Raw genomic sequence first — 27,011 nt, 5'->3', positions numbered from 1 at the left:
TGATGGAGCCTAAGGACAGGACTCCGCAGGCGAGGGGAGACGTTGGCAGGGGCCACCTGTGGGCCCGTCCATCTGCGAGGACCCTCCTGAGCCTCCGTAGCCAGAGCACCTGCAGTCAGGGGAGGGCAGCAGGCCTCACTGGAGGAGGTCATCCTTGATGGTCCTCCTTGGCCTGCAGCGTGTGATGAGACCAGCCCCTCTGCTCCACCTGCAGGACCATGTGGCCCTGGGGCCAGCTGCTGACCCTCTGCCAGGGTACACTCAGGCCTGGCTCTCCTCTAATGTTATTTAGCAGAGACACTGAAGCCCCCAGGCCAGAGGGTGGTGCAGACCAGCTCCAGACCAGGACTTGGTCCCGGGAGGCTGCCATCGTCCACCTCTCCAAAGCAGGAGTGTGTGCTGACACAGGCACAGCCACACACGCCACCTCGCCCTTCTCGGGACCTTGAAGGACACAGATGCTTGGGTGCACGTAGGGTGGGAGTGGCCAGCAGCTGTCAGGGCTGCCCAGGAGGTTCCCACTGCAGGCCAAGGATGACCACAGGGTCTCCAACATCTCCCTCCAGCTCTGGGGCAGGCATTGACTGCAGCTGCCAGGGGGCTGCCGTCTCCCTGGACTCGCCCCCGCCCAGGGACCCGCTGCAGCTGTGGGCTCCGGCCTGCTGGGTGCCTCCTGGCCGAGTGTTGGCTCACCTCCACCTGCACAGTGCAGGCCTGGCTTTGCTGGTCATGGCACAGAAGAGGAAACCAAGGCAGACAGGGTGGCCCCCCTCAGGGCTGGACGCTGGTTCTGCCCCTGCAGCAGCTCAGGAGCCGTGCGGGTCCCTCCTGACCTGGTCCTTAGCCCGTCTCAGGAGCACCGAGGTGCCCGAGCAGCTACCCCTAGCAGGCCCGCTCCCTGCTGGCCCCAGTGCAGGAGGCTGTGCACCGGGGGTGGGCGGCTCAGGGCCTGGAGGGGCCCCCGGTCAGACGTCCACAGAAGGACGGGCGGTTGGAGAACACGCTGGAGGTGCCGTCTCCAGAGCAGGCCAAGGACACTGGTGCTCCTCAGGCCCCCCCAGCCTGTCGTCGGCCTTCAGTACCCTGGCACTGCCGACGGAGGACTTGGAGTGAACGGCCATTGGGTGCTCATTGCCCAGAACCCACCTCCTCATGAGGTCGAACGTCCTGGTCAACAAGACTCAAAAATTAAGAAAAAACAAACTTCAAGGCCCGAGGTCCTCCCAGCAGCACCGGGCGGTAGCCTGGAAGGTGTGGTCAGCCGGATGCCCTCTGCTGAGCCAGGATGGGCGGGAAGGCCTGACACCCCACAGCCCGGGGGTCTCTGCAGTCTCTGATGGCTCAGTGTGCTCCCTTGGCGCCAGGGCTGGTGTGCAGGGATCTGGCTGGGGTGGGAGCACGGGATGCTCCAGGGCTGGGACCAGCGCCACCTGTGTCCGCGGAGACTGCGCCCCTTCCAGCAGTATTAGTGGACGCATTCCAGCGCAGACTGTCTTCAGTAACGTGTTCTTGGGGAAATGTGTTATTTTTTTAGCTGTGTTTTGGCGGGAGCTTTGTTTTGTAACCTAATAAAGCAGGTATTCTATGATGGGCTCTCGTGGCTAAACCCTCTCGCGGGCTCCAGAGGATCGTCCGAGGCCCTCATAGTCCTTGTCACGCGGCAGCAGACTCAGAGAGACGGGGCGCAGGCAGGGGGTGTGCGGGCCCCGCTGGCCGTGAGCACTCCCTCTGACTGGGCTGGGGTGGGGGGTCCCCTGCCCTCACCCCAGGAGAGGACTGTGGGCAAGGGAGTGGCCTCCCAGGGGGCTGGCCACCTCAGGCCCCACGTTCAGGCCCCCAACCCCTCGTCCCTACTGGGTCCCTGGCTTTAGAAGGGTCACTGGCCTCCAGGCACGTCACAGACACCCTCGGGGACACGGGTAGTCGGGCACATGCACGCTCCTCGGCAGGACCCAGGGGGACGGACGGAGCCCAGGGCTGGCTCCCGGCAGGCTGCAGCCACCCGGGCTTCACTTTGGTCCCTGGTCTCAGATTTCTCACTTTGGGGTTGTGAACGAGGCGTCAGGAACCTGTCACCGCAAGATGAGGCCGGGGAGGCTGCTCAGCCTTGAGGGGGGCCAGTCCGAGGCGAGGTGGGGAGAGGCCCACGCTCCCCCGCTGCCCTGGAGCTCCCGGGGGGTCCCCATGCTGGCCGTGGAGCACAGGGAGGCCCAGCGACACCCTTCCGTCTGCGTCTTCCCTCGAGCACGTCTTTGCCCGTGAGCAGCTGGGCCCTTCCCGGATTCACCGTCCATCCCCGGGGCCACCGGAGAGGGCTGAGCGGGACACACATCCCCCCTTCCCGGGACGGGACTCTGGACCACGGGCACCGGTTCCTCAGAACTGGACGCGGGCGGGGACTGGGAAGACTCATTTGGGACGGCCACCCACGGCACAGACGCCGGGCGCTGACCGCCCTGCGGAACCACAGCGGCTGGTGCTTCAGCACAGGCCAGTTTCAATCTGTGCCTTAAAACCACGCGGTTTGAGGGTGGACGGCCAGTCAGCGTCTCACAGTGGCTTAGACAAGGTTATTTTGGCTCACGGTTTCAGAGGCTCAGCCCGCTGCGGCCGATGCTACGGCTCTCCCAGGTGAGGCAGGCTGTCACGGGGGAGGGACGGCAGAGGACCTGCTCCTCCCAAGACGGCCAGGAAGCAGGGAGAGGGGAAGGTCCCCAGGGAAGACGCACCGTCCAGGGCAGCCCTGGGCCTCCTCCTCCAGCCAGCCCGAGGGGCCCCAGTGACCACCCATCGCCCCATCCACGGGATGGACTGAGGAGGTCTCACTTCGCCTCTGGACAGTGCTGCGTTAGCACAGGGGCTGGGGACGCCTGGTGTCCACCGTAACACAGGGGGTGAGAAGTACAGCTATCTTCAGATACACACAAACACCTCCGATAGGTCTGATTTCCAAAAAGAGGAGCTGGGCACAAAGCAGAGCTGCCCCGCTGTGAGGCCCCGTCCCTCGAAGGAATGCTTCCACCAGGAACGAGAGGCCGGATCCGGAAACGGCGTCCACGCCCACACAGTGGACTTTGGTGCATGCCCTCTGACTGGAAAGGAAGTCTCTCTCCAGCAGGAATAGTGAGTGTGCGTCACCCAGTGCTGTGGCCATCCCACGTCGTGGGCGCCAGACGAGGCACGCACCACCTCCCACATTCCCCAGGGAACTACCGCTGCTGTGACCACCAGAAAAGGCCTGAGGACACGCAGCTGCTTGGCCAGCCCTCAGCTCGGCTCCCACAGGGGTTCAAGTGGACGTCACCCGTGGGTGACACCATCCAGACCCGACACGCAGTCTCCCTGAGGGCTGACCAGCAGGACTCCAGGCCTGCCGAGAAGGCCGGCCAGAGAGGCTCAGGCCGGCGCTGATGCGGGGAAGCAGCTGGTCACTGGCCGAGGTCACGTGAAAGCCAGGCTCCACCGGCAGGGAGACATGGCGTCCAAGGGCTCCTTTCTTGTTTCCAGCAGCCGTGTCACGGAGGTCCTGCTTCTCCTCAGTCACAGGAGGAAGTCGAACAGGTGGGGCAGCGCAGGGCTAGTCTTGCCCATAGAAGTCACCACTGCCAGGGCCCCCAGGACTGCTGGTGGCCTCTGTGGACGTGGCCCTGAGGAACTGCCCCCTGGAGACTCGGGGGGCCTCTTCCTTGGCAGAGGCTCCTGTGCACAGGCTCAGGGTGAAGCCAGCACCTGGGAGACAGGGGTCACTCCTCTGGTGGACGTGAGGAGGTCCCAGACTCCTGGGGTCAGCCTGGTGGGTGCTGTGGGAAGGGGACCTGGTCCCAGGAAGGCTCAGCCACCCTCTCTGACCACCCCCTGCCCTGGGCTTCCGCTCTGCCTCCCGGTGCCCAGTCTCTTCCCGGAACCAACAGCCAGAGGAAGGCGCCCACTCAAGACCCACGACGCCCACCAGAGCCAGGAGTCTGGACAGGCTGCCATGTGGCTCACCTGGGACTCAGAACATTCCTGCCGAGGGTCACCGAGGGTCACCAAGGTGGCAGTCACAAGCACAGATGTGCAGGCTGTGAGTCAGCGGGTGGCGCCTGGTCAACTTCCTGCCCGAGGGGCCTGTGGCCGTCCGACTCCCTGGAAGGGCATCTGGCGGGGCAGCTGGCAGACACTCCCGACTCCCTTCTGAGCACCTGCAGGTTCCAGAGCATCCAAGGATGTCTCCACACGGGGCCTGGGGGTGGCTGGCCTGGGAGTGGGAGCAGAGGGACAGGGAAGGACCGGTCCAGTGAGGCCCAAGGGCTCCGATCATCACCGCAGCTGCCCAGGGAACCACACGCCGGCTGACTCTCGCAGGTCTAGAGCGGAGCGTGCGGCGGCTAGAAGGGGCGGCTGTTGTCCTCTAGACCACCCACAACTGGCCAGCAGCTGGTCAGCGGAGGGGCCTTTGTGGGGAGCGAGGGGCGTGGGGAGCGAGGGGCCAGAGCAGCCATTTGCAGGGCAGCTTCGACCTCGTGCCACCAGGCAGCCACCAGACAGCTCTGCAGGCAGCCATGAGGACCACAGGCTCCGGGACCAGCCCATGAGGAACGTCACCTTCGCGGGACAGCTTCCTGCACCGAGCCTTGGGGACACCCCCTGGACCTCAAACTGTCCAGCCAGCTCTCGCCAGCGAGTCTGAGGTGGTTTTCTGTTGGTTTGCCCGTGGTTTTCCGTCCTGGGGATGGAACCTGCGGGAGCCTTACCACTGAGCTTCCTGTCCACCCCAGAGGACCTGTCCAGTAGTCCCCTCAGTCCTTTCCCTGGACGTGCTCTCCCACTAGCTCACAAGCTTCTGTTCCGTCTTCCACCCATTAACTACCCTTTGTTTCCTCGCCTGCTTTGGACGTGGTTGAAAGGAGACCCCGAGGTGACTCAAGACCACGTGTGACCCTCTTCATCTCACGGCCCGTGGCCAGCTGCTACCTGACAGGAGGGAACTGGAGACGACAAAGTTCATTTGGGCGAATCATAAACTGGGGACACCCCAGCAAAGGGCGAACCTTGTCCTTAAGAACCTGGAGGCGCACACCCAAGCCCTGCTCCTGGAGCGGCTGAGGCCGGAGGACGGCACGCCCACCCCCACCTCAGCTCTGGATGCCAGTGTCCCTCGAAGCTCACGAGTGAGAGGGTCCAGGAGGGTTTAGAGTGGGAGGACCGGCCCATTGACCCGCCTGAACGGACCCACTGGGTGGGGACTGTGGGCAGCTGGGGTGCGGCTGGAGGAGGAGGGTCACTGGGGTTGTGTCTGGGTGTGGTCCAGGGAGCTCTCTACCTCCTAATGCGAGTCCTGAGCTGGCCTTCCGCCGGGACTTCTGCCTCCCCTCAGGCCACGGCCGTGGGCCAGCCCTCTGTTCCAAGCCAGCCCGGCCGTTCAGGATGCCTCGCCTTTCCCTGGACTTGTACGGTCACACGTCACTTGTCACTTCCCACGGCACGTGCTGCTGGCAGGGAGGGGCCCGACTCTCCCTCTCATAACTATTCGTGTCGGGTCTTTTGGTCACAGCAGCAAAACAGCTAAACCACTTCCCACAAGACCCTGCCTTGAAATAAAGTGAAAAGTCGGGGACGTAGCTCAGGGGAAGAGAGCTGTCCAGCTCGGGCAAGGCCCTGGGTCCCCTCTCCAGCACCACGCGGGGCCGGGGCGTGGGGGGAGAGAGAGACAGAAGAAGAAAAGGGCAGACCAACAGCCCTCAAGGACAAAGATACTCAAATTCTTAGCAAAAACTTAGGGAAGTGACTCCAAAGGCAGCATGGTCCAGCGGGGCTCAGGCCAGCGCTGGGCAGCCTCAACGTTAGCTCAACCACTCAGCAGCTCAGTGGGTGCAGCAAACGACGGAGGGAAGATGGGGCGGAAGACGGGGTTCTCCACCTGACACCAACGTCACGTTGCAGGGTGGAGGCTGCAGGCCTCCCTTCAAACCCCAGCCAGGCACAGCCTCCCTGCCTCCTCAGTACCACAGGACGGGCCCTGGCCAGCGCGGCCAGTAAGGGGAAGAAAGGGAGGAGGGAAGAGAGAAGTGATGAGAGACAGACGGGAGAAAAGGAGGAAAGAGGAACAACCTCAGTGAAAGGGAGGAGCCGTCTCATTCACAGTCCTGCGCACGCTGTGGAATGAGCTTCCCCAGGTCTCAGATGCAAGTTCGCGCGTCCAGTCCTGCCCTACCCAGCGGCAGCCAGCGGCCACTTACAAAGGCACCGCAGTGTCACACAGGCGCACTGGCCCTGGGCGCTGAAGGCCCGGGGCCGACAGTCAGCAAAGCCAACCTCAGGCAACGCAGCCCAGCTGACCTGCAGGCCCCTCCCTGCCAGCAACGTTGCCCTGGGAAGTGACGTGTGGCCCTACAACCCACGGGAAAGGCGGGCGAGGCATCCAGAGCGGCCGGGCTGGCCGGAACAGAAGCGCACCCTCCTTTGAGGACTTAGTCGGAGGTGACAGGGGTCGACCCCCGTGACGCAGGGGAAACGGCCGGACAAGAGGACACAGGGGACTGGTCCTGCCAGGCACAGGCAGCTCCCTGAAGAAAGGAGTCGCCTCGGGGCACCGCAGTGTCCCGTGGACAGCGCCCAGAGACCTGCCTGTGGGAGCACGAGGTTCAGGGAGCAGATCTACAGACTGGGCCCCCGAGCTGCCCACCAGCCTTCCTCTCCAAGAAGTGAGCCGCCTGCAGCCCTGCCAGGCCTAGGTGGACAGGCCAGTTCCCTGCAGGAGAGACACATGTCCATCAGAGGAGCCCGAGTCACCCTGAAGGAGGACAGACCAGTCCCTGAAAGCCAGGGAGATGAGAGTGATTCCTCTTGAGCATAGAACCTGTAGGAACCTACGGTCAAGAATCCACTTAGAACCAGTCGACATGGGCCAGGGGACCTGGAGTCGCCATGGCAGCAGGGACTTGAAAGTCCCCTGTGTGACACTGCTGTCAGTCAAGTCAAGAGGTGGACCTGGGCAGGACTCCCCAGAAACTTTCCTGGGATCCCCACTAAAGCTGGAGTACAGGAGGGGCCTACTGTCCCTGTCCTCTCTGAGAAGACCACTCCATCCCTTGAGAGTGTCCCCTTCCCTTTTCCCATCCCTTCAGTAAACTCATTCCTGCCCCGCTGGCCTTGGAGGCCAGCGTCCTGCACAGCGGTTCCCACTCCCCAGGCTCTGGCCAGTTGAGGGAGGGGTCTCTGTGTCAGCCCTGCTCAGCTGGGCACACAGCAGCAGGAGCAGAGGAGGGACGGTGGCGGAGAGGAGGACTCAGCCATGAGTGTGTTCACGGGACTGGATGGAGCAGCACGGCCTTGTGGAAGGACACTGTGGCATGGACAACAGGGAAGGACCCTGAGGACATGGAGCTAAGAAGCCAGACACAGGACAAGCCCCAAGTGACAACCCCACAAGGGACACAGAGTGGCATTGCTGGCACTGGGGGCTGGTGTTTCATAGGGACAGAGTTTCAGTTTGGAAGGCGGCTGGAGGTGACAGTGGCCCAGCAGGGAGAATGCACCTAAGCCCTGAACCGTCCACTTAAAATGTTCACACAGCAAATTCTACTCATGGGCAAGCCACTTGACCCCCGTGTGCCACACATGAGCAAGCCGCGAGGGCCAGAGGAGTGGGGACGCGAGGCCCGTGACACCTGCGCTCCACAGCTGCCTCCCGCCCAGACTCGCCCGAGTTTTTATCTGCTCCTCTGTTACGGATGCTCTGAATGTTCAGCAGGGTCAGCCCAGCCTGCTGGGCACACGACGGGTCCTGAACAGCCTGGGCTGAACGGCCTTGTGTGGCAGCACAGCCTGGCTGTGGCCCCGGAGCTCACCAACGGCTCACGTTTGGGGGTTTGGGGAAGTTCCCTGGTGGCTCTTTCAGTTCTGTATGGCACCTACCCCAGGCCCGCGTTCTCCACGCAGGAACGTTTTCCTGCCTGAACTGAAGCATCACATTCAGAGAATCATACGTTCAGATAACCCCGGACCAACGCCTGTGGCACAGTGCCCAGGTCAGGGCGCTTTGCCAACCCAGAACACGTGTGGCCAGCCAGAACACCATCAGTGCCCAGAGCCTCTGGGTCCTCCCATCCCCAGCCGGACTGCGGCTGCAGCCAAGGGGGGGGCGGTTCAGGAAGGTCAGGCGGGCAGTCAGCGCTCTGCTCAGGGAGTCTGGTTCTGCGTCTGGGTGGCCTGCTCCGAGCGGCTGGAGTTCAGGTCAGAAACCAGCCTGTTTCCTGCAGGTGCTTCTGGGCCACCGTCTTGTCACATAATTCTCCTGTGCACAGTGGGGTTGCAGGTGGACCCCGGAGCATCCGGCTCTCAGGTGGCAACCCTGTCTGCAGAGCCTCATCTGAAGTGATGCGAGCTCTCCACGCAGGCCAGGCCAGGCCGGTTCCACCCTCCCTGTGGTCACACGCTTGGGAGTCCAGTGGGCAGTCCCTGTCCACTGGCGGGAGGCAGGTTTCCATGAAAACAAAAACACACCTGAAAGTCCAGGGGTGTCCTGGAAGTCTTCCCCCAGGTGTGTCCTGTGAGAGGCCCCTACCTGAATGTCACTTCCCAGGGTGTGTCCCCTGAGAGGCCCCTGCCTGAATGTCACTTCCCCAGGGTGTGTCCCCTGAGAGCCCCTACCTGAATGTCACTTCCCAGGGTATGTCCCCTGAGAGCCCTACCTGAATGTCACTTCCCAGGGTGTGTCCCCTGAGAGCCCCTACCTGAATGTCACTTCCCCAGGCTGTGTCCCCTGAGAGGCCCTACCTGAATGTCACTTCCCAGGGTGTGTCCCCTGAGAGCCCTACCTGAATGTCACTTCCCAGGGTGTGTCCCCTGAGAGCCACTACCTGAATGTCCCCTTGTATGGGGAGGTGTGCCAGGCCATAAACACCAGAGGGAGTGCCCACCCGGCGGTGGGCCTGGCCAGCTCTGTGGTGAGACCCCTGCCCAGGTGGCGCAGCTGACCCCACAGCTGGCCATGGGCAGGTCATGGAAGCCCGCGGCACCTCCCCAGATGGCTGCAGGCACCTAGGAGGCACACTCAGCCACGCAGGTACTGCCACCTGCTGGCGGCCACGTCCCACATGGTGGGGTGAGCTTAGGAAGGAGGAAGGAGGAAGGGAGAGAGGAAGACTGCTGATCCCCGCACTCAAAGGCTGCACCTGCACCAAACCCCGGGCCAGGTGCGTCTTGCCACCCTACCCTGCTGCAGTGCCCTCCGTCCTCAGCTGCCCCAGAGTACTGTCTCCGCAGCGGGAGGTGTCACACCAAAGCCAGCAGCCAGCCTGTCAGGTCCTCCGGTCTCCTAACACACACTGGACAGAAGCCTGGACCTCAGGGTCTACCCCCGCCCCAAGTCCACGGCCCTCCCGCCAGCACTCCCAGGCTACTGTGCCCTGAGCTAGCAGCATGTGGCCAGTCAGGGGCCAGGAGGACTTGCTGACCTCTCTGTCCAGGGCACCTGCCCCAGAAACCTGCACCACCAGCCTGTGCAGGTTCTCATCCTGAGACCCACGGACCTCTCTGCATCAGATTCCCCAGCCCGGGGTGGGGTCTCTGCTGCACTGGGAGCCGTGTCTCCAGCCCCCAGAAGGGCGCCTGGCACACAGCTGTTCAGAACCCTTGGTGGAGGACTGGAACCGCAATGCTGGCGGTCGAGGGCGACACCACATCCTCTCTGAGCCACCCTCGCATGGCTTGGCTCGGCGCATGCTCAACTACGCAGAGCAAGAGGCAGCAGCTGGCGCCCATTCCACTCGGATGGCCCTGTGTCACCACACCCCACCCCAGATCTGTCCAGCCACAGCAGCCGGTGCCTTGGCTCTTGCCACTTTTGTCACCACTTTTGTCACGCTTCTGAAATGTCACTGGTTGGTCTGTGTTGAGGGCACTGGTGGCCTCTGCATTCAGACGGCAGGACCAGGGAGGTGGCTAGGGGACAGATGGCATTCATCCCTCTGGGGCAAACATGTCACTGGGGTGGAGCTGATGGCATTGAGGGGACAAGGAGCCCACACAGGACGGGGCAGGCTGGTGCTGCTGGGATGGCCGAGGGAAGGAGAGGCCGGGGAGCAGGTGATGCAGCAGGGCCCGCTGCGCTGGGTGGGGCTGCAGAACAGGGTGAAGACAGGCCGTTCTGACAGTGTGGAGAGGCTCGCAGCGCCAGCCCGTGGATCAGGTGACCCGGTGACCAGGGGAAGACTTAGTCCTGCAGTCCCGTAAGGATTCTGGCTGTGGGAATGTACAAGACAGCCAATCTGCTCTGGTGGGCACACTCCCAAGGAATAACGAGCATTTTTTCCCCCACAACTGGAATATTCTGCCGTCTTCCCCCGGAACTAATAAGACGACTAACCCAGGCTCAGGGCCTGGCTGCTGTGGTAACGTCCTCCGTGAGGAGGCTCTGTGCTAGAGTCTGACCAGCCTCAACCTTGATCTCAGACACTCAGCTTCTGGGATGAAGGAACGCTCGTTGGACAACACCCATGGGTCACTGTGCCTCCACCTGCCTGCGTAACGTAAGTGTGTACAGTGAGGAATAAGCACTAACGATGCCAACGACCTAATGCAACTGTGGACTTAAAGCTAGCAGGTCCCATGGGCAGCCTCTACTCCCGCCCCTGTGTCTCTATCCACGACTCAGGGTCACTCCAGGTGAACTGGGCTGCACCAAACCACCACACAGGGCAAGTACCTTTTTCTTTGGGTCCTGTCATGGCTCCTGACCTTAGGGGCCATGGAAAGAGACAGGAGCACGTGCTGAACCCTTTCATTGGGGAGAAGCCATTCAAATGAGGCAAGTGAACAGGTGAGTGTAGCTCGACCCCTCTGGGTGCCGGCTACAGGTAGGGCCACACCTTATTGTCCAGGGAGGAAAAAGCCCTAGTCACATGGCACTACCTCGCAGACTACGCAGAGCATCAGGACTAAAGGTGGTGCATTTGGAGGGCTCCACACCCCTGCACCGAGCTTCGTCTCCTTTTGTTTTTCTTACAAGTCCCTGCACGGGAAAGCGTCAGGGAGCCTGGCACAGTTAGGAGGCAGTGAGCAGGGACAGCTCAGGACTTCAAGGGTTGGCTCCCCAGCAGATGCCCTGCAGGACGCGCAGGCGGCAGCCTCTCAGAAGGCGCAGAATCCCGAGGGAGGGCCCACAGCTCTCCAAACCGCGCTGAGGCCAGCGGAGCGCAGTCTGTGCCCAGGAGAGGCCTGGGGGCTGCTCCGCCGGATCGCCACCTGTGTGAGCCCTTGAGCTCCCGGCAGGGCCGCCACCTGTCTGAGCCCCGCAGGGCCGAGCGGTCCTTTGCTGGCCGTGGCGGGACCCAGAGGGACGCACCCAGCGCCCGGAGGCTGCAGGCCGGCACGGGAAGGGCGAGGCTCCCGGGGCGCAGTGGGCCCCAGGGCCAGGGCCGGGAGACCTTCACCAGGGAGCAACATCCCCTCCCAAGGAGCTGAGGCATCTCCCGGGGTGGCTGGGCCAGTCGGCACCTGTGGGGTGATCCGCTTCAGCTCCCGTGGGCACACACCGCCCTCCCCCAGTTTAGGAAGCCAGGGCACGGGGGTCCTGGACCTGGGATGGGACCCTGGTCTCCGAGGTGGGCCACGCGCACAGGCAAGGTCCCGGCCCTAAGGCACCTGTCTCCGGGTCCAGTGCCCTTTAGGCTGGTTGTGTCCAGGTGGGTCAAGCCTCCCACACAGGCCTTACCTGATTGCACAATTGGGGCTTTTCCAACTAATTTCTATCTTTGAAATAATTAAGAAACACAGTAGCCTTCAGCCATCTGAGCCCCTCTCGGGTTCACCCAGGGAGGCGGGAACCTCCAGGAGATGACCCGCAGGGGCCGGACACCCAGAGAGGGCAGCCAGCGGACAGGGGTCCTTTCCCCAGCGCCTGGCTCCACACCAGCCTCGCAGCCCTGCCCCCACCCCTGCCCGCCAAGGCCTGCCCACCTGCCCCTTCTGGCACCACCAGCCTCTTCTGTCTCCGTGGACTGACTGACTGTACATTCCAGAAGGTGGGATGACCATACGGCCTGAGTGCTCCAGTGAACTCCAAGGGAGGCACCGCCTCTCAATTGGGAGAGTGGTTAGAGGGAACTTTTCCAGACACTTTTCCTGCACTTAGAGACTCTATAACATAATTCAGTAATTTTTGCAATCCCAAAGTCTGTGTCCAAGAGCTTGGGATTGTGAGGGTTGTTTATTTTATTTTATTTTATTTTTTTTTACCAGGGATTGAACCCAGGGGTGCTCTACTACTAAGCTCTATATTCCCCAGAGTCTCACTAAATTGCTGAGGCTGGCCTTGAATTTGTGATCCTCCTGCCTCAACCTCCAGAGTCGCTGGGATGACAGGTGTGCCACCACACCTGGCTACAGGTTTTAAACAATGACAGTAGTCTACCCCAAAACTCAGAGTCTCAAGTGTGCCAAACAGACAGAGCCCTGACTCCTCTCTCTCTCTCTCTCTCTCTCTCTCTCTCTCTCTCTCTCGTACTGGGGATTGAACCTAGGAATACTTGACCACTGAGCTACATCCCCAGCTTTTTAAAAAGAAAATTATTTAGAAACAAGTTCTCACTGAGTTGTTTAGTGCCTTGCTAAGTTGCTGAGGCTGGCTTTGACCTCTAGGACCTTCCTGACGCAGCCTCCCGAGCCACTGGGATCACAGGGTGGCCACTCCCCCAAAGCAGTCTTGAGAAGAAGAAAGCTGGAGGAATCGCCCCCCAGATGTCAAAGATCCTGTGAAGCCAAACAGAGCGGTACCGGCCCAGCCCGGCCCAGCCCCACAAAGCCCAGATGCAGCCTGCACCTGTTGGTTGGGCAGTTGCTGGTCCTTTCACGGGTGGCAGGAGAGTCCTCTGGATCAAGGAACTCCATCTGAGCTGAACCACACGAATCTTAGAAGAACCCACGGGGCAAAAAAAGGCTCACAACCAACGGTTTCTCAGATAGGACACCAGGTGACAAATTAAACACAGATACACCAGGCTTCATCAAAGTTAAAAAAATTATCCTTCAAAGAATAAAACCAATAGAGTAGAAAGAAAACCCACAGAAAGAGAGAGAGTATTTGCTAATCGTCTGATACAGGATTTGTATCCAGAATATATCAAAAACTCCAAGACTCAAAAACCCCACTCAAAACCACAAAAATAGGCAGAGGACTGAGATGGACATTTCTCTGCAGAGGTCCTGCTGGCCGGTGAACTCCTGAACTGATTCTCAACCGCGAAGTGATAGGGAACTTGGAAAGCACAGAGAGGCCCCGGCCTCCTCAGCCCCAGGACGAGCCCCAGCCCGGGTGGCGTAGGCCAGGAAGCAGGGCTGGCGGCCAGCACAGGGCTCTCGACCTGAGCACGGTGCAGACGGGCAGGGTTCTGCTTCCAGAAGGAACAGGGAGCCTTTATCTGGAAGAGGCCTTTCCCTCCGTCCCACTCTATGAAGAAAAGATGATTACACCCCAGGTGCTAGAAATGCCTCCAGAGGGTGGGTTTTCACCCAGGATAGCAACCTTTCATAACGAGGCCCCCGATGCAGAATCAGGTTTAAATAAGGGGCAGCAGGGGTGATGGAGCCGAGGGAGGACACAGGAGGGGCGCACGGGCGAGGGAAGCTGACCGCACCACGGTGGGTGCCGGGGGAATGTATCCTGGCGAGGCCACCTGAGGTCTGACTCTAAGGCACCAATAAAAAGACATTTTAAGAAACGAGGATGAATGTTTTCAAAATCAAACCAGGAGGGGGTGCCGGCAGCTGGCCGGAGGCCACCCCTGCACTGCCACACCTTGGGACGTCCTGCCGACCACTCCCAGCTCCCCTTCTCAGGCCCCTTTCCTAATTGCAGAAAATGGAGGCAGATGTGACCTGCCCTGTTTCTATGGAGACATCTGTGATGCCACACCTGGCTCCCAGGGTCCCAGGGGACGGGAGCTCTGGAAGCTGGTGTTCTCCGACCTGCCCCAGGCAGCAGGTCCCCGCTCAAGGTCAGATTCCCCTGGACTCCCCGAGCCGGACTGAGGAGGCTCCCCAGGAGCAGCAGGCCAGCGTGGACTCCGGGCGAACTTGGGAAGTTCTGTCCCCCTTCCTGATGCTACCCAAGCCAGAGGGCAGGATGAAGAGGTGCAGTCTGACGCCTCACCCCCTTGCCAGGGGCCTCATGATCCTCCAGAATGTGTCCAGCCGCGACACCCAGAACCCAGAAGGGAGGCAGCTCCGAAACCAGCACAGCCTCAGCAGGTCGGCCCAGGCCGTCAGCCGCTACTACCGGAAGATGGTACGGGCCCGGGCAGGAGGACCAGGCTGCAGGAGCTCAGCCACCTTGGACTGACCCCCTCCCGCTTGCCACAAGGCCTCGCGTAGCCGTCAGCTGACAGCACTCCACAGATGTGTTGGTGGTGGGTGTCCACAGGCAGATTCCAGGCAGCCAAAGAGATGGGGCTGGAAGGGAGAGCTCTTGCTGGCCTCGTCCTCCTGCTTGGCGAAGGCCTGCTCTCTCCAATCCTGAGCTCAGTGGCTGGGTCAGGCTGGCTCCCCTCTGTAGCCTGGCTCCCCCTTCCTCTGGCCAGCCGAGCCCAGAGCAGGAACCCAGCCCAGGCCTGGGGAGGAGGTGCGCCGTTTGCCTGGAGACTCCCTTAGGAGCGTCTTGAAGAGGAGGGTGAAGGGGGAGAAGAGGACACGGGAAGGGGCGTCAGCGGAAGGGCCAGTGGCATCCTGTGCTGGCAGAGCCTGAAGCAGGCTCGGCGCTTCCTAGACGTGCCCAGGGCTCGGCCCAGGCTGCTTCCAGTGAGGGTCTGCATGGCTTTGGCTGTGAGCCAGGGAGCCGGGAAGGGCAGACGGACGCAGTGGGCACCAGGCAGGGCCCTCACTCAGCAGTGGGAGCAGCCTCCTGGGCCCCTCTCACTGACTGCCTCGTGTTTCCTGTTTGCCAGAGTGACCTCAAGGACATGGACAGCCCTGATGGCTTCGTGTCCGAAATGCAGGAGATGAGGAGGGCGTATCTCAGGCGGCCTGGCTGCCCGCAGTTTAGCACCAGGGCCACATCCATATCCCAGTTGGGTAAGAACCCCAGCCAGGGCCTGGGGAAAGCCGCCCCTTCCCCGCCACCCTTCAGCCCGCGCGGGGCCTTGGCGGCTGCTCTCAGACTCCACCCTGGCACAGGGTGCCCACGCGGGGGCCACGCGGAGACGGAGGGGGCAGGGAGGAGGGACGAGGACTCTTCTGGGCCGGTTTTCCTTCCCACCTGTCTCCCACCTTCCTGCTCTGCTCTCACGAGCCAGGGTCCCCAACGCTGTGGACAGGGGAGAGGGAGGGGCTGTGGGACTGTCAACAAAGTGGCCAGGAGACCACAGGTAGCACATTAGGAGCAATCACCGTGGCGGAGCCCGGCGGCTGTCCTGAGCAAGTCCCCGTGTTCCAATGCAGGATGCGAGGCTCAGAGGACAGCTGGCGGCTCAGTGGTCAGAGCCAGGCTTCTCCCCCGCCCCCTGCTCGCGACCTGGGCCTGTGCAGCCTCCCTGGCTACCCTCAGGAGGGTGGGCTCGAGGCTCCGTGCCTGTGACCAGCCCTGGGGGACTGTCCGTGGTCTCAGCTGGCAGCTGGGCACAAGTAGCAGCTCCTCCTCCTGGGTGCTGCTCTCCCCTCCCAGGGAGAGGAACCCTGAGGTGGGCAGGTCTCTGGGGCTCAGGGTGCCCTCCTGGGCGCCGGTGTGCTCCACGCTCTGCTCCCTGGGCGCTGCCGCTGGCGTGCAGGTGACAGCTGTGGTGGCGGAGGCCAGAACCCACCTCTGGCCAACCCCTGCCACCAAGAGTCACCTTTGCCCTGCCCCGTGGTCAACCATCAGGCACCACCGTGGGCTCTGCCTGGGCCCTGGGGAGACAAGGCCCTCTGGTCACCACCTGGCACCCTCCACGCTGCAGGTTCAGGCACTGTGGTCGGTCTGCCCAGGGAGGTGTGCGTCAGCCCTGAGACCTGGAGGATGATGGAGGACCCGCTCCTGGACAGGCGGGGCTTGGACACGGAAGTGGACAGTAAGGAGCCCCAGAGCCCCTGCCTGCCTCTGCTCAGGGGCTCTGGGAGATGACCTCCCAAGACAGGTTCTGCTTTCATCAAGAGCGGACCCTGCAGTTTCCAGGAGAGCAGTTCCTGGTCTTTGGCAAAACTGCAGTTGAAAGGATTTGTCCCCAACCTGGGTGGACAGGCCTCATGGGCCTCACTGAGGGGAGAAAGACCCGAAAGGCACACGTGCACAGATGGAACAGGCTCTCATTGGCCAAAAGACGAAATCCCCACTAAGAGGCTTCCCTCTGGCCTGGACTTGAGGAAACAGTCCACAGTGACCAGCTCCTCTGGGGCTGGGGGACGCGGAGAACCTGGGTCCAAGGAGGGTCAGGCCTGGGGCCACAGGGCCACATTGGAGGGCCTCCTGGCCTCACCCCCAGCTCTGGTTTCTCTGCCCGCTGCGCGCACTGCAGGGACGGGCGTGGACGTGAGAGCGTCCCTGGGGACACCACTGCCTTCTCAGGTCCGCTTGTTGGGGAGGTGGGTGGACGCTGAGCACTCGGGGGTCCTTAGATTTTACCATGGCGACAGAGTCAGGAGACAGGAGCAGGTCACGGGGGAGGTGGCTGCGGGTGGGCGCCATGCCAGGCAAGAGCGCCCCTGCCCGCTCCTCCTCTGCCCGCCAGGGCGCCTCATTCCCTTCAGTCAGAGCGCCTGTGAGCTCAACCACCTGCACAAGGAGGACGAGTCCCGGACCCCGAGTCCCGTCACCAGCAGCCCACTCACAGCCCAGAGCTTCCCGAGACACAGGATGCCCTGGTACATCTCGGTCATCCACGAGAAGGTACTGGCCCCACGCCCCTGGCTCTGGGTCCTGACTCCCCAGGAGGCTCTCCTTCCAGGTCTGCTTAGCCAGGGCAGGCCCCAGGTGTGACCTCCAGACCCCTCTTGGGTTGCAACGAATCCGATGCTGACAGGTCCCCTGGCCCCTGTCCGTCCTCACCCAGGGGAACTGCCCCATGTTTAACCCCCAACGCTCTGCAGAGCTGTCGCCCCGAAACTCCCCTCTGGAGCCTTCTGAATCACACCAGCAGCACCCGCAGCTCAACAGGCAGATCTGCACCCAGCTCGATTCCCGCCATGTCCTCTTGGTGACATCCATGTCCACGAGAGAGACTGGCTTACGATTTGCTTGTCTTACGACTCTCTGTTGGACTCTGGTGTCAAAGGTACCGGGGTCTCACTGGAAAGTGAGCTCGCGGGCACTTTCCCTTCACCCTCCCAGGCTCGGGAAGACTGTGCCTAAGACTGGTCTCTCTTCTCCCATAGATTCCAGAGAATTGCCATCGAAGCCATCTGTGCCTGGAGCTTTCTTATAGGAGAGGGCTTTTTAAAGACAAGTGTGATTTCTTTACAAGAGACACATTTCATTTGTCCCCCTGTTTTGGTTGGGTGTGTGTTTGAGAAATGTGCCTTTCGTGTACCTTTTGGACTTTGCCAGAATACAAGGATGACCCGCTATCTTCCCCGTGGATTCTGCAGGAGTAGCATTGTCTGTCATTTTTCTCCTGGCATGGTAGGAGGTGAGAGTTCTACCCACTGAGCCCTTTCCCAGCCTTTCAATTTTTTTTTAAAGTTTGAGACAGTGTCTTGCCAAGTTGCCCAGTTGACCTCCAACTTGCAACCCTGTGCCTCAGCCTCCAGGGATAGCCTCTTTTTCAAGCCTGACCGTGGTAACTTTCACCTTCTCTTGTCTACATCAGTCATGCTAGAGGCTGCTCCGTTTTAATTCTTCTGTTAGCATCTACCCTGTGTTTTGTCAATTTTCTCTCGTGCCCAGTTATTTGTGTATTGGTCCTGGGGGTTGAACCCGGAGGTGCTGCACCATTGAGCCTTATCCCCAGCCCTTTTTATTCTGAGACAAGTTCTCACTTGCCAAGTTGCTGAGGCTGGCCTTGAATTTGTGAGCCTCCTGCATCAGCCTCCCCAGGTGATGGGGTCGTAGACATGTCCACTGCACCTGGCTGTATGTTTGATTTTTATATCATTCATTTTTTTTTTGAATTGATGAAGCATTAAGGAAAGGTACAGAAGTGAGTGATAAGATGTTGGGCAGCTTGTGGGAGCACCAGGGAGATGATATTGGATGGAGGCACCGTGGGACTGAAGAGTCCCAGAAAGTCCAGCTCCAGGATATTCAGGTGACATTTACCACTGAAACTGTAAATGATGATGATTTCATGATTTAAAAAGTGTTTCTACTCTTTGACAAAGCAAGTCCACTTCTGAGAAATGGCCGGAGGATAGATTATCTAGAGTCACACAGACACGTGTAGAGAGTACCGTTGGCTGCACTGTTATCATGGACCAACAGTGGGATTTACCAGATAATGCATGTGAACCACCCAGGGGAAGGGCTGCAGGCTTGGCTGCCTCCAGGAGCACAGGTGGTAGCATTAGGGTTGCTGATCTCTCTTCCTAGCTGTCTTAGATGAGCTACTCTCATTTGGTGGTGGGAGTCTCCTGCGCCAGCAAGCTACTCTGGAGACGCAGCCCAAGAGGAGATCAGTGCTCTTACCAGTTGTCACTGGGCTAATTTCAGACACATGGGCCAGAACAACACAATGTGAATCTGCATTGTTAATGTTTGCTGAGTTCTTCCCCCCCCCCTCCTGTGTCTAACTGGATTGTTCCCTTCCTTCTCCCCTTCCTGTAGGTTAATTTGCATTTCATGTTCTCAATTCCCGGGTTGGGTACTGGGATCGTGGATCTCCCATTTTCCCCCTAATACATGCATTTTAAGGCTATAAATTTGACCTTAGTCACAGCTTTAGCTCCCTCCCACGGTTCAGATCGTTTTATCCTTTCCTTTGTGATGTCTTCTTTGCCCACACACTAGATAGAAACGTATCACTGTCTTTCCAAATGGTAAAAAGGTTTCAAGTTATTTTTTCCTTCCAGAATATTCGGTCTGGGGTCATTTCCTCCCTGTCTGGAGACTTTCCTTTATCATTGACCCAAGTTCAGATCTGCTGATGACAAACCCTCCCGGCTCCTGTTTGCCTGAAGACATCTTCGTAAGAACTGAGGCAATGGAGATTCTGAGAAGGAGGCCGAGGGCGTCGCTGGCTGAGTGTGGGGGAAGACCGGCCTCCTGCCTTTCAGTGGGGGAAGCTGGACGAGGCTCTGCTCTCAGGGCAGGCGCCCAGATGATGGGCCTCGGAGCCAGCTGCAGGGACGTGCTGTAGCCCTGGGTCTCAGAACTGGGACTCTGGGTGGCCGCCTGCTCCTCCCGGGCGGAGAGGACTGTGTCCCTGACTGCCCATGGAGGTGCCTGTCTTTCTGCCCAGGAACACTCCCTGCTGATGCTGGAGGAGGAGATTCGGCGCCTGTCTGAGCTGGAGACGCAGGTCCAGCAGAAAGACCAGGAGATCCTGGCGCTCCAGCGGGAGAAGGAGGTTCTCAGGAAGCAGCTGAGGTGCCTCCTCAGAAGCAAAAGCCAAGAGACACCGGCGTCTGTGGACAGGAAGGTGAGCAGGGGGTGCTGTGAGTGGCAGGGCTGGCCACCTCAGGCCCCCGGCCAGTCCCAGGCCTGCTGGAACGTGGCAGGCCCTCCTGGAGCGTGGCCTGGCCTTGGGTTCTGGTGGACAGGCTGGACTCCCGGGGGGACTTAGGCAGGGGTGGGAAGCGGGAGGCCAGCGCTGTGGGCTGGGCCCTTGATTTGCCTTCTCCTGGACAGTCGTGGCACTACCAGGTGGCTTCCCGCTCATACGTGAGGCTGAGCCCACCTCTGCAGGCTGGAGGCCACCTTGCAGGTGTGACCCACGCCAGGTTGTGGGTGACACAGGCCGTGGTTCCTGGGTCGCCCTGACCTGCCTGTGAGCCCTCTCCCACTTTCTGGCTTTGGGCGGCTCCGACCCGGCCTCAGTGTCCTGGACTGTGGGACAGGGGTGGAGATGATGCCAGGTCTGGGCAGAGGACCCAGGAGGCAGGTGTGTCGGGTCCTTGGATCTTCCCAAGACTTGACCCTGCCCGAGCTTATGCTGGGGCGGGGAGGAGGCCCGGACCACAGACAAAGGCCCGACTCCTAAGAGCTGCCACATGCAGAGGGCAGGGCCAGGCGGATGGGTTCCCCACCCACCCTCCAGGGCCACTGGGTGTGAGCTGTGGAGTGCCCAGGTGAGACGCATCAGGGGTGCTTGTCTGCACTGGCCCCTCAACTCCTCCAGATGAGCATGTGGCCCAGGGCCCTGCCAGCTACTCGGGACTGCCCATCTGCCCATCACTGCACTGCTGGGCTGACAGAGCACCCAGTGCCCCACCTCTTCTGCAGTCGCCCACCTGGACTGGGTGGGGGCAACTGCAGTCAGGGACTGGCCGTGTCCTGCAGGAGCGGCCCTCGGAGGCTCAGAAGTTGGGGGTTCTGAACATCCTGAAGTCCCTCTACAAGGATGAGGAGGAGCAGGAGCACTGGGTGCAGGTGCGGAGCTGGCCGAGCTGTGCAGGAGCACTCCCCTTCTCCAGGGTGGCCCGGGTCCGTGCCAAAGGGGCCAGGCAGCTGTCCCCAGGTGTGGCCATGGCCTGGGGTGGCCGTCCCCAGTGCAGGTGAGGGGTGGGTCATGTTAGCCCTGTGGGCACAGGTCCTGCAATCTCCTGACAGCAGGTGCCACACTGAGCCTGTGGGGCTGGGCAGGGGCTGGGCAGGGGCTGGGGCTTGCCTGGCTGGTGAGCTGCTCCGCAGCAGCTGGGATGAGGTGCCCTGTGAGTGCCCTGCCCAGCCCCCTTCTTCTCCCTCCCCAAATGCAGGAGGAGCACGCCAAGGAGCACAGCGAGGAAGAAGAGGAGGAGGAGGAGGAGGGGGAGGGGGAGGGGGAAGGGGAGGAGAAGGAGGGGGAGAGGGAGGGGGAAGAGGAAGGCCAAGACAAGGGGCCCCCGGTGACCAGGGCAAAGGGCAGCATGGGCAGGATGGGGGCCGTGCCGGAGGAGGGCACTGAGGGGGAGGAAGAGGACGAGGAAGAGGACGGGGACCAGGAGGAATCGGAGGAACGGAGCTGGGAACTGCGGGAGGAAGAGGGGAGCCCCCCGAGGAAGGCCTACTCCCTGACCGAGTCCTTCGAGGAGGAGCTGATGGCGCAGCTGGAGGAGTACGAGCGCATGCTGGTGGAGTTCCAGAGCGAGCTGGGGGTCACCAGGACCAGATACGCCCTCGCCACAGGTGGCGCGGCCCAGCCAGCCAGCCAGGGGCGGGCGGGGCAGGGGGGTGCAGGGGGCGGCACCCGGGGACGTGGAGCGTCCCCCGCCAGTCGGACCGTCGTGTTCACGCAGGAACCATCACGACACTGCAGCGGCAGGTGGAGTTCCTAGAATCCCAGCTGCGAAAGATCAACACGGAGAACGAGCTTCTACGGAAGGAGCTGCGGGAGCGGAAGCAGCAGCTGCAGGCCATGTCCGACAAGGTGGCTGTGCGCTGGCCCAGCGACGGGCGCCCTGGCCCCCCAGCCCTGGTTGGCTCACGTCTAGTGGCAGGTGGAGGCTCCCAGCCCGGGGCGTCGGAGCACTGGCCCAGGGTCACGTGGCTGATGGTGGCAGAGCTGAGATTCCCACCAGGGCCTGTGGGAGGCTTTAGCCCACACGTCCAGTGGGTGGCCCTGCTGCCCTCTGGCCCTGACCATGTGTCTGTCTCCTGCCCCAGGTGCCCTTGGTCACTTCCGGGGTACCCCCTGGACGAGGCCCTCTGTGCTCGGAGAGCGTGTGGTGCGCGGAGCCCCCTTGCTCTTGGGGATGCTCTTAGCTCTTCTTATCCAAGCTCCCAGTGGCACCTCTTAAAGACTCGGGTTTCTAGTCCCGCAAGTCCCTGCCTCTCGCTGCCCTTCCCAGCAGCCGCTCGCAAGAGCCCCTGATTCTTCAGGAATCTCGAGTTTTGAAACGGCAGGCTCAGCACCTGCCCCTCGGGTCTTCCTCTCCCTTGCACCCTTTCCACCTTCTCCTCTCAACCGCATCGGTCACACCAGCCAGCTCTGCCTGCCACCAATGCCACCAGGATAGTGGCTCATGGTCCCCAAGTCACTGAAACCAGAGTTTTGAAAACAGCCTCAGGGCTGAGTGCCGCAGTTTGAGCCTCTGCCCCCACACGTGCTCCCTCTTGATCTCCCTCCTCCCTGGTGCAGAGGTGCTCCGGGGCTTTCCAGCAGGGTGCACAGGCACAAGGCCTGGGGACACAGAGTGCCTGCGTCCCACTCTGGTGTCAGATGGCTTGGTGGGCCGCAGGTCCAGCTGGGAAACAGCATCCTTGAGCCCTGCAAATGCTGTGCCTGTGGCCTTCCAGCCCAGGCTGCTGCGGGGAGGCCCAGGCCTGCCGACCCTTCTCCTCTGGATGCCACTCCAGCAGTGGAGGGCCGCAGCTGCCCCTTGGCCGGGTGTCCGGGCCTCACAGGGCGTGCCTCTCTCCGCCCACTTCCCAGGCCTCAGTGGCCGTCAGGAAAGCTGGCCCTCCTGCCCTCTGTTCCGGATCTTTCTGCTGTTTGTTTTCCTGAGGCTTCTCTGGCAGAGTGGTGTCCCCCAGGAGCTTCAGAGGGCAGTCTTGTCGGGTCTGTCCTTTTGGTTTGGTCAGCCACCCGGGAAACAGCACCAGTGTCTTCTCTAGAAGGCCAAGGCCCTGGGGCGGGGTGGGGAGGCAGCCGGCTGCACCACTTCCCACCCACTCAGGCAGGTGGCCTCTCCAGCCTGAGGCCCAGCTGTCTCTGTCAGGGTGGATGAAGGTAGGAATCTGGCCCCTTGAGGCTGGGAACAGGGCTGGGCCTTAGTTTCTGAAGTAACTAGTCCCAGCCTCCGCGGGCCGCCTTCCTGAAGCCTAGGAGCCGTTGGGTGAGCCGGGAAGTTTGCAGTTCGCCCTGTGGGCGGCTTCTACCACAAGTCCGACACCGAGAGGCCTCTGCCTCCAGCTCCCGAGTGCTCTCAGGCTCCTCCTCCTCCTCTGTCGCTTTAGGGAGCTGGGGAAGGAGGCAGCGGGAGCCAGGGCTCCGTCTCTCCCCTGGGCACGAGCATCCCAGGCCAAGCCTCTGTCTGCCTTCCAGTTCTCCAGCCTCCGGGAAGAGAAGAAGCACCTGGAGATGATGGGGCTCATCCAGAAGGACAACCTCGTCCTCCGAGAGGTGCCAGCCTGGGTGGTGTGGAAGGGCGGGCCGGGGGCTTGTCCCGGCTCTTGTTGGCCGAGCCTGGGCCTCTTTATTCAGGCAGCACCACCCGACTCGCCCCAGGCCTCCGATCTGCACCAGGGGCCCTGGCTCTGGGTGGGAGGGAGGAACCAGGCCGTGGTCTCCAGCTGTGGGAGAAAACCGGTGGGGACCGCACGGGTGCACCTGGGCCGGATGGTGACTCCTGTCCTCCCTGGCTCCTCCCAGCGGGTGTCAGAGCTGGAGACGGAGCTCACCAAACGTGACCTGGCCATCACGGAGCTGAGCACCAAGGTGGGGGAGCTGCAGACGCAGACGGACCTGGACCAGGACCACCGGCAGCGATGGAAGCAGCTGCATGAGGATCTGCAGAGCAGGAATGAGGTGGTGCAGCAGGCGGAGCAGGCCACTCGCGTGGCCCTGGAGAGCGCCCAGTCCAGGGTATGCGGCCGTCCTCCCAGGCCTGGCCCGCCCAGGGAGACCGTGCACCAAGTGGGCAGGGGTGGGCCTTGGTCCACCTGGGATCCCAGTACCCAGGGAGGGCTGCCGCTTAGGCTGTGGTGGGGGAGGGGGCAGGCGGCCTCGCTCAGCAGGGAGTGGGCCTTGGGGTGGGCTAGGAAGGTGCAGAAGGTCTTGGTAAGTGAACCAGGCAGGAGAGGGCCCAGCCAGCCCTGCTCTGTTAACGTCCTTTGACTCTTTCAACAAAGCTGTGAAGTGGACCTGCTCACTGTCCTCACTTCACAGAGGTGTGGCCTGAAGCAGGGAGGATGGGTGAGCCACACCTGCTGTGGTGCTGGGGCCCGAACCTGCTGCCTCACCTGGGGCTGCGCTCAGCCTGCAGGTCATGAGCACAGCACCGGATGGGTGCACCTGCCAGAGAGGGACCCAGAGCCCATCTTGATTTAGGATCCAAACTCAGCAACAGGAAAGGTCTCACACTCACACACGCGCGCACACACTCACACACGCACACACGCACACACACACACACATGGGCTTTTGAAGTGACAGTTTCCTTCCCCATCCACCCTCCAGGCAAGTCCACTCTGTCCAACTCTGTTCCCCTTCCTGTTCAGGCCAGCCTCCCCCTTTGGCCTGGACAGCACCACTGGGGCCCTCACACTCCACCTCTTTTAGAAATCCAGCCCCACCCTTGTCACCTACCAACTCATGAGGACTTGGTAGAGTGTGGAATGCTGTGAGACTGGGGTCCCCAGGACACCATGCTGCCGTGGAGCATGCCCCGGATGACCAATAGTGCTGTGCACATGGAAGTACTCCTGGTACAGAGAAGTCCCTTGTCCCCTCGGTCCTCTAGCCCCTAGCATGGTGCTGGGGATAGAATGGGGGCACAAATGTTGGAAAGAGCAGGATCCCCCTCCCCTCGAGGCCCAGGGACCCACAACATTCCGGCTGTTGCTTCAACTGCCCAACAGGCAAAGAGACATGATGACACTCCCTGGCACTCCAGGCCCCTGGCTCTCGGTGGCATCCTGCAGTGTCAGGGATGCTGGACACAGGGGTGCGAGGAGTTGCTCTGGTAGCTGCAGTTGGGGACCCTGCCTGAGGCTGGCAGGATGCACACAGAGCTCACTCTGGTCTGCCGGAGGCGTGGGGGCGGTGGCTGCCAGCAGCAGGATGCTCACAGCAGGGAGAGACACCTCCCCTGCAGGGCCTGGCTGAAGGCTGCTCCACAGCACCAGGCCTCGGGCCATGAGGAACAGGAGGAGGGCCATGCGTGCTGGTGGGGAGGGGTCCCAGACCAGGTCAGTTGTTAAGTGCCCAAATGCAGGGCCAGCCGTGCTCAGGGGAAGGCCTGCTGGACTCCTGGAGAGTGTCGTTGAGGGCCAGGAGCCGGCTGGCTGGAGCTCCCCTGGAGTCAGGAGATGAGGCCGCGGCTGTATGCAGCCCTGAACTATATCTAACTCAGTGCAGGTTTTACTTTTTCCAGTTTAAAGACAGGCAAAAAGTTGGTGTGGCAGAAGCTTTTGGCTTTGCCGCTGGGCTGCCCAGGGTCGTGGATTTGATCCTGGTACCTCTGAACCTGGGGCAGGCACGTGACCTCAGGCCCATTTCCAGCTCCTAACACCATGCACAGGGAGGGCGGGACGTGCCTTCCTGGCCTGTAGGACTCAGGGCATGGCACAGCCAACGCACAAAGCATCTTTCTGGGGCAAAGAGTGATGGTACCCTCCCTCTGGTGGCAGCTTGAGAGACTGAGGAGTAAGATCATCCAGGCCACCTTCAATGTCAGTGGGATCAAGTCCTTGGCCACTGAGATCTCTGACAACCACATCCTGGAGGCCCTGCAGGTACTCTCTAGTATTCTCTGCCTCTCCTTCCTCCAAGAGCTGCAGCTGGGGTGGGGGAAGGAGCCTGGGTTGGATTTGGGGGCTCTGTCACCCTGGCTGTGCACCCGTCACCATGGCCCCAGGACCAGGCTTTCCTGAGCAGAGGGTACCAGACCCTCCCTGGGGGGGCCAGGCCACAGAGCTGGTGAGTCTGGGCTGTTCTCAGCCAAAAGAGGCAGCGTACTGGTGACTGGTGGCTGCAGCAGCCACAGCGCCTCCTGACCACCATGAGCAGGGTCCAGCTGCTGCCTCGCGGGGGCCACTTTGCTTGGCTCAGGCTCTTTGGTGGAGGACTCCCTTCTGCTGGACACCAGACCAGACCTCTGAGCCAGGGCCCTCTCCCTCCCAGCCTCAGCCTTGAAGCTCACTGACTTGAGGCCCCTAAGCAGGGGCTCAGAGGGGCGGGGGCTGCAGCAGAAGTAATGCAGGCTTGGTGCATTGGCAGGAGCAGTCACCACCCACTCAGCGGTGGCCAGGCTGTGGGCCACTCTTGGGCTCCCTGGGCCACTGGGGCCAGCAAAGTGCACACCCACTTTCAGGATACGGTGGGACCCAGAGCTCTGGGGTCTCTGAGCACCCGAGGCTGAGCTGGGGGCCACTTCTGTTCCAAACACCCATACCTCTTCCACGGTGTTGCCCTTTGAGCCCAGCACACACCCATGCGTCCCAGCGGCCAGGTCCTCTGCCTCTGCAGTGTGGGGGGTCTGGTCAGTAATACTGCTGCTGTAAGCAGGAACAGAGGGGAGAGGTCAGTGGCCTGGCTCCTGCTGGTGGGGGAGGGAGCACCCAGGGCCTGTGCTCCACCTGATGTGCTGACAGCCAGGGCAGAGGAGGGCTGGGAGGGGGACAGGGACTTTCCCTTGACCCAGTGCTACACAGACAGAAAGGACCTGAGGGACAGATGTCCCTCCTAGTCTCTGGGAGGCTGGGCTCCTCACACTCTTGGGCGGAAGGGGTGAATGGGCGTGGGCTTCGTGGTGAGCCAACCCAGGAGCTGATGGGGGGGGGAGTCTACTCCTGCCCTGCCCCTGCCCCTCCTGTCCGCCCCCGTTCGCCCAGGCTGGAGACCAGCTGCTAGAGTCCTACAGCACAGGAACTGGCAGAGGGCACTGGCAGAGGGCACCAGCAGAGGATGTGGCACACACTTGCACACCACTGCTCTAGCCAGCCTCCAGGGGAGGACCGGGCAGTGTCCAGCAGCCCACAGGGCTTGGGCAGAGGCTGTAAGACCAGGTGGGAAACAGGGAAGACCACCTGCCCATGTACTTCCTGTCCAGAGGATCATCTCAGAGAGGAGCGACTACTACAACCAGCTGAAGCAGAAGGGGGTCAGAGTGCCCCCGCTGCAGCAGTCAGAGATCATGCTCACCAAGCCCAAGAAGGCCACCTCCAAATAAGCCCAGCAGGGCCCAGGGCAGGGCGCCCTCAGAGGTCGGGACCCGGGGATGGGGGGAACTGCTCTGATTCAGAATTAAACCCTGGTGCCAGCCTTGGTCTC

General features: G+C 61.5%; 1 protein-coding gene across 1 annotated transcript; it reads left to right on the top strand.

Annotated features, from left to right (window-relative positions):
- Positions 1-14,104: 14,104 nt before the first annotated feature.
- On the top strand, positions 14,105-27,002 carry Ccdc27 (coiled-coil domain containing 27). Its single transcript, XM_078027088.1, has 12 exons — positions 14,105-14,266; positions 14,922-15,048; positions 15,909-16,019; positions 16,677-16,834; positions 19,341-19,520; positions 20,381-20,470; positions 20,803-21,205; positions 21,316-21,446; positions 23,064-23,141; positions 23,391-23,603; positions 25,370-25,474; positions 26,791-27,002. The coding sequence occupies exons 1-12, from the start codon at positions 14,105-14,107 to the stop codon at positions 26,908-26,910; spliced, it is 1,878 nt and encodes a 625-aa protein (XP_077883214.1). The 3' UTR covers positions 26,911-27,002.
- The last annotated feature ends 9 nt before the right edge of the window (positions 27,003-27,011 follow it).

This window comes from Ictidomys tridecemlineatus, chromosome 11 (assembly GCF_052094955.1).
Source record: "Ictidomys tridecemlineatus isolate mIctTri1 chromosome 11, mIctTri1.hap1, whole genome shotgun sequence".
In the NCBI taxonomy this organism is placed as follows: Eukaryota; Metazoa; Chordata; class Mammalia; order Rodentia; family Sciuridae; genus Ictidomys; species Ictidomys tridecemlineatus.
Note: the sequence above shows the minus strand (reverse complement) of the source record. Positions and strands in the feature narration are given on the sequence as shown.

Bases quoted from the DNA above. Each gene is read 5' to 3' on its own strand.
- Ccdc27 (XM_078027088.1), top strand. From the start codon at position 14,105: ATGAAGAGGTGCAGTCTGACGCCTCACCCCCTTGCCAGGGGCCTCATG. The intron at 16,835-19,340 runs GTACTGGCCCCA...CTTTCTGCCCAG, and splicing joins TCTCGGTCATCCACGAGAAG to GAACACTCCCTGCTGATGCT. The intron at 20,471-20,802 runs GTGCGGAGCTGG...ATGCAGGAGGAG, and splicing joins AGCAGGAGCACTGGGTGCAG to CACGCCAAGGAGCACAGCGA.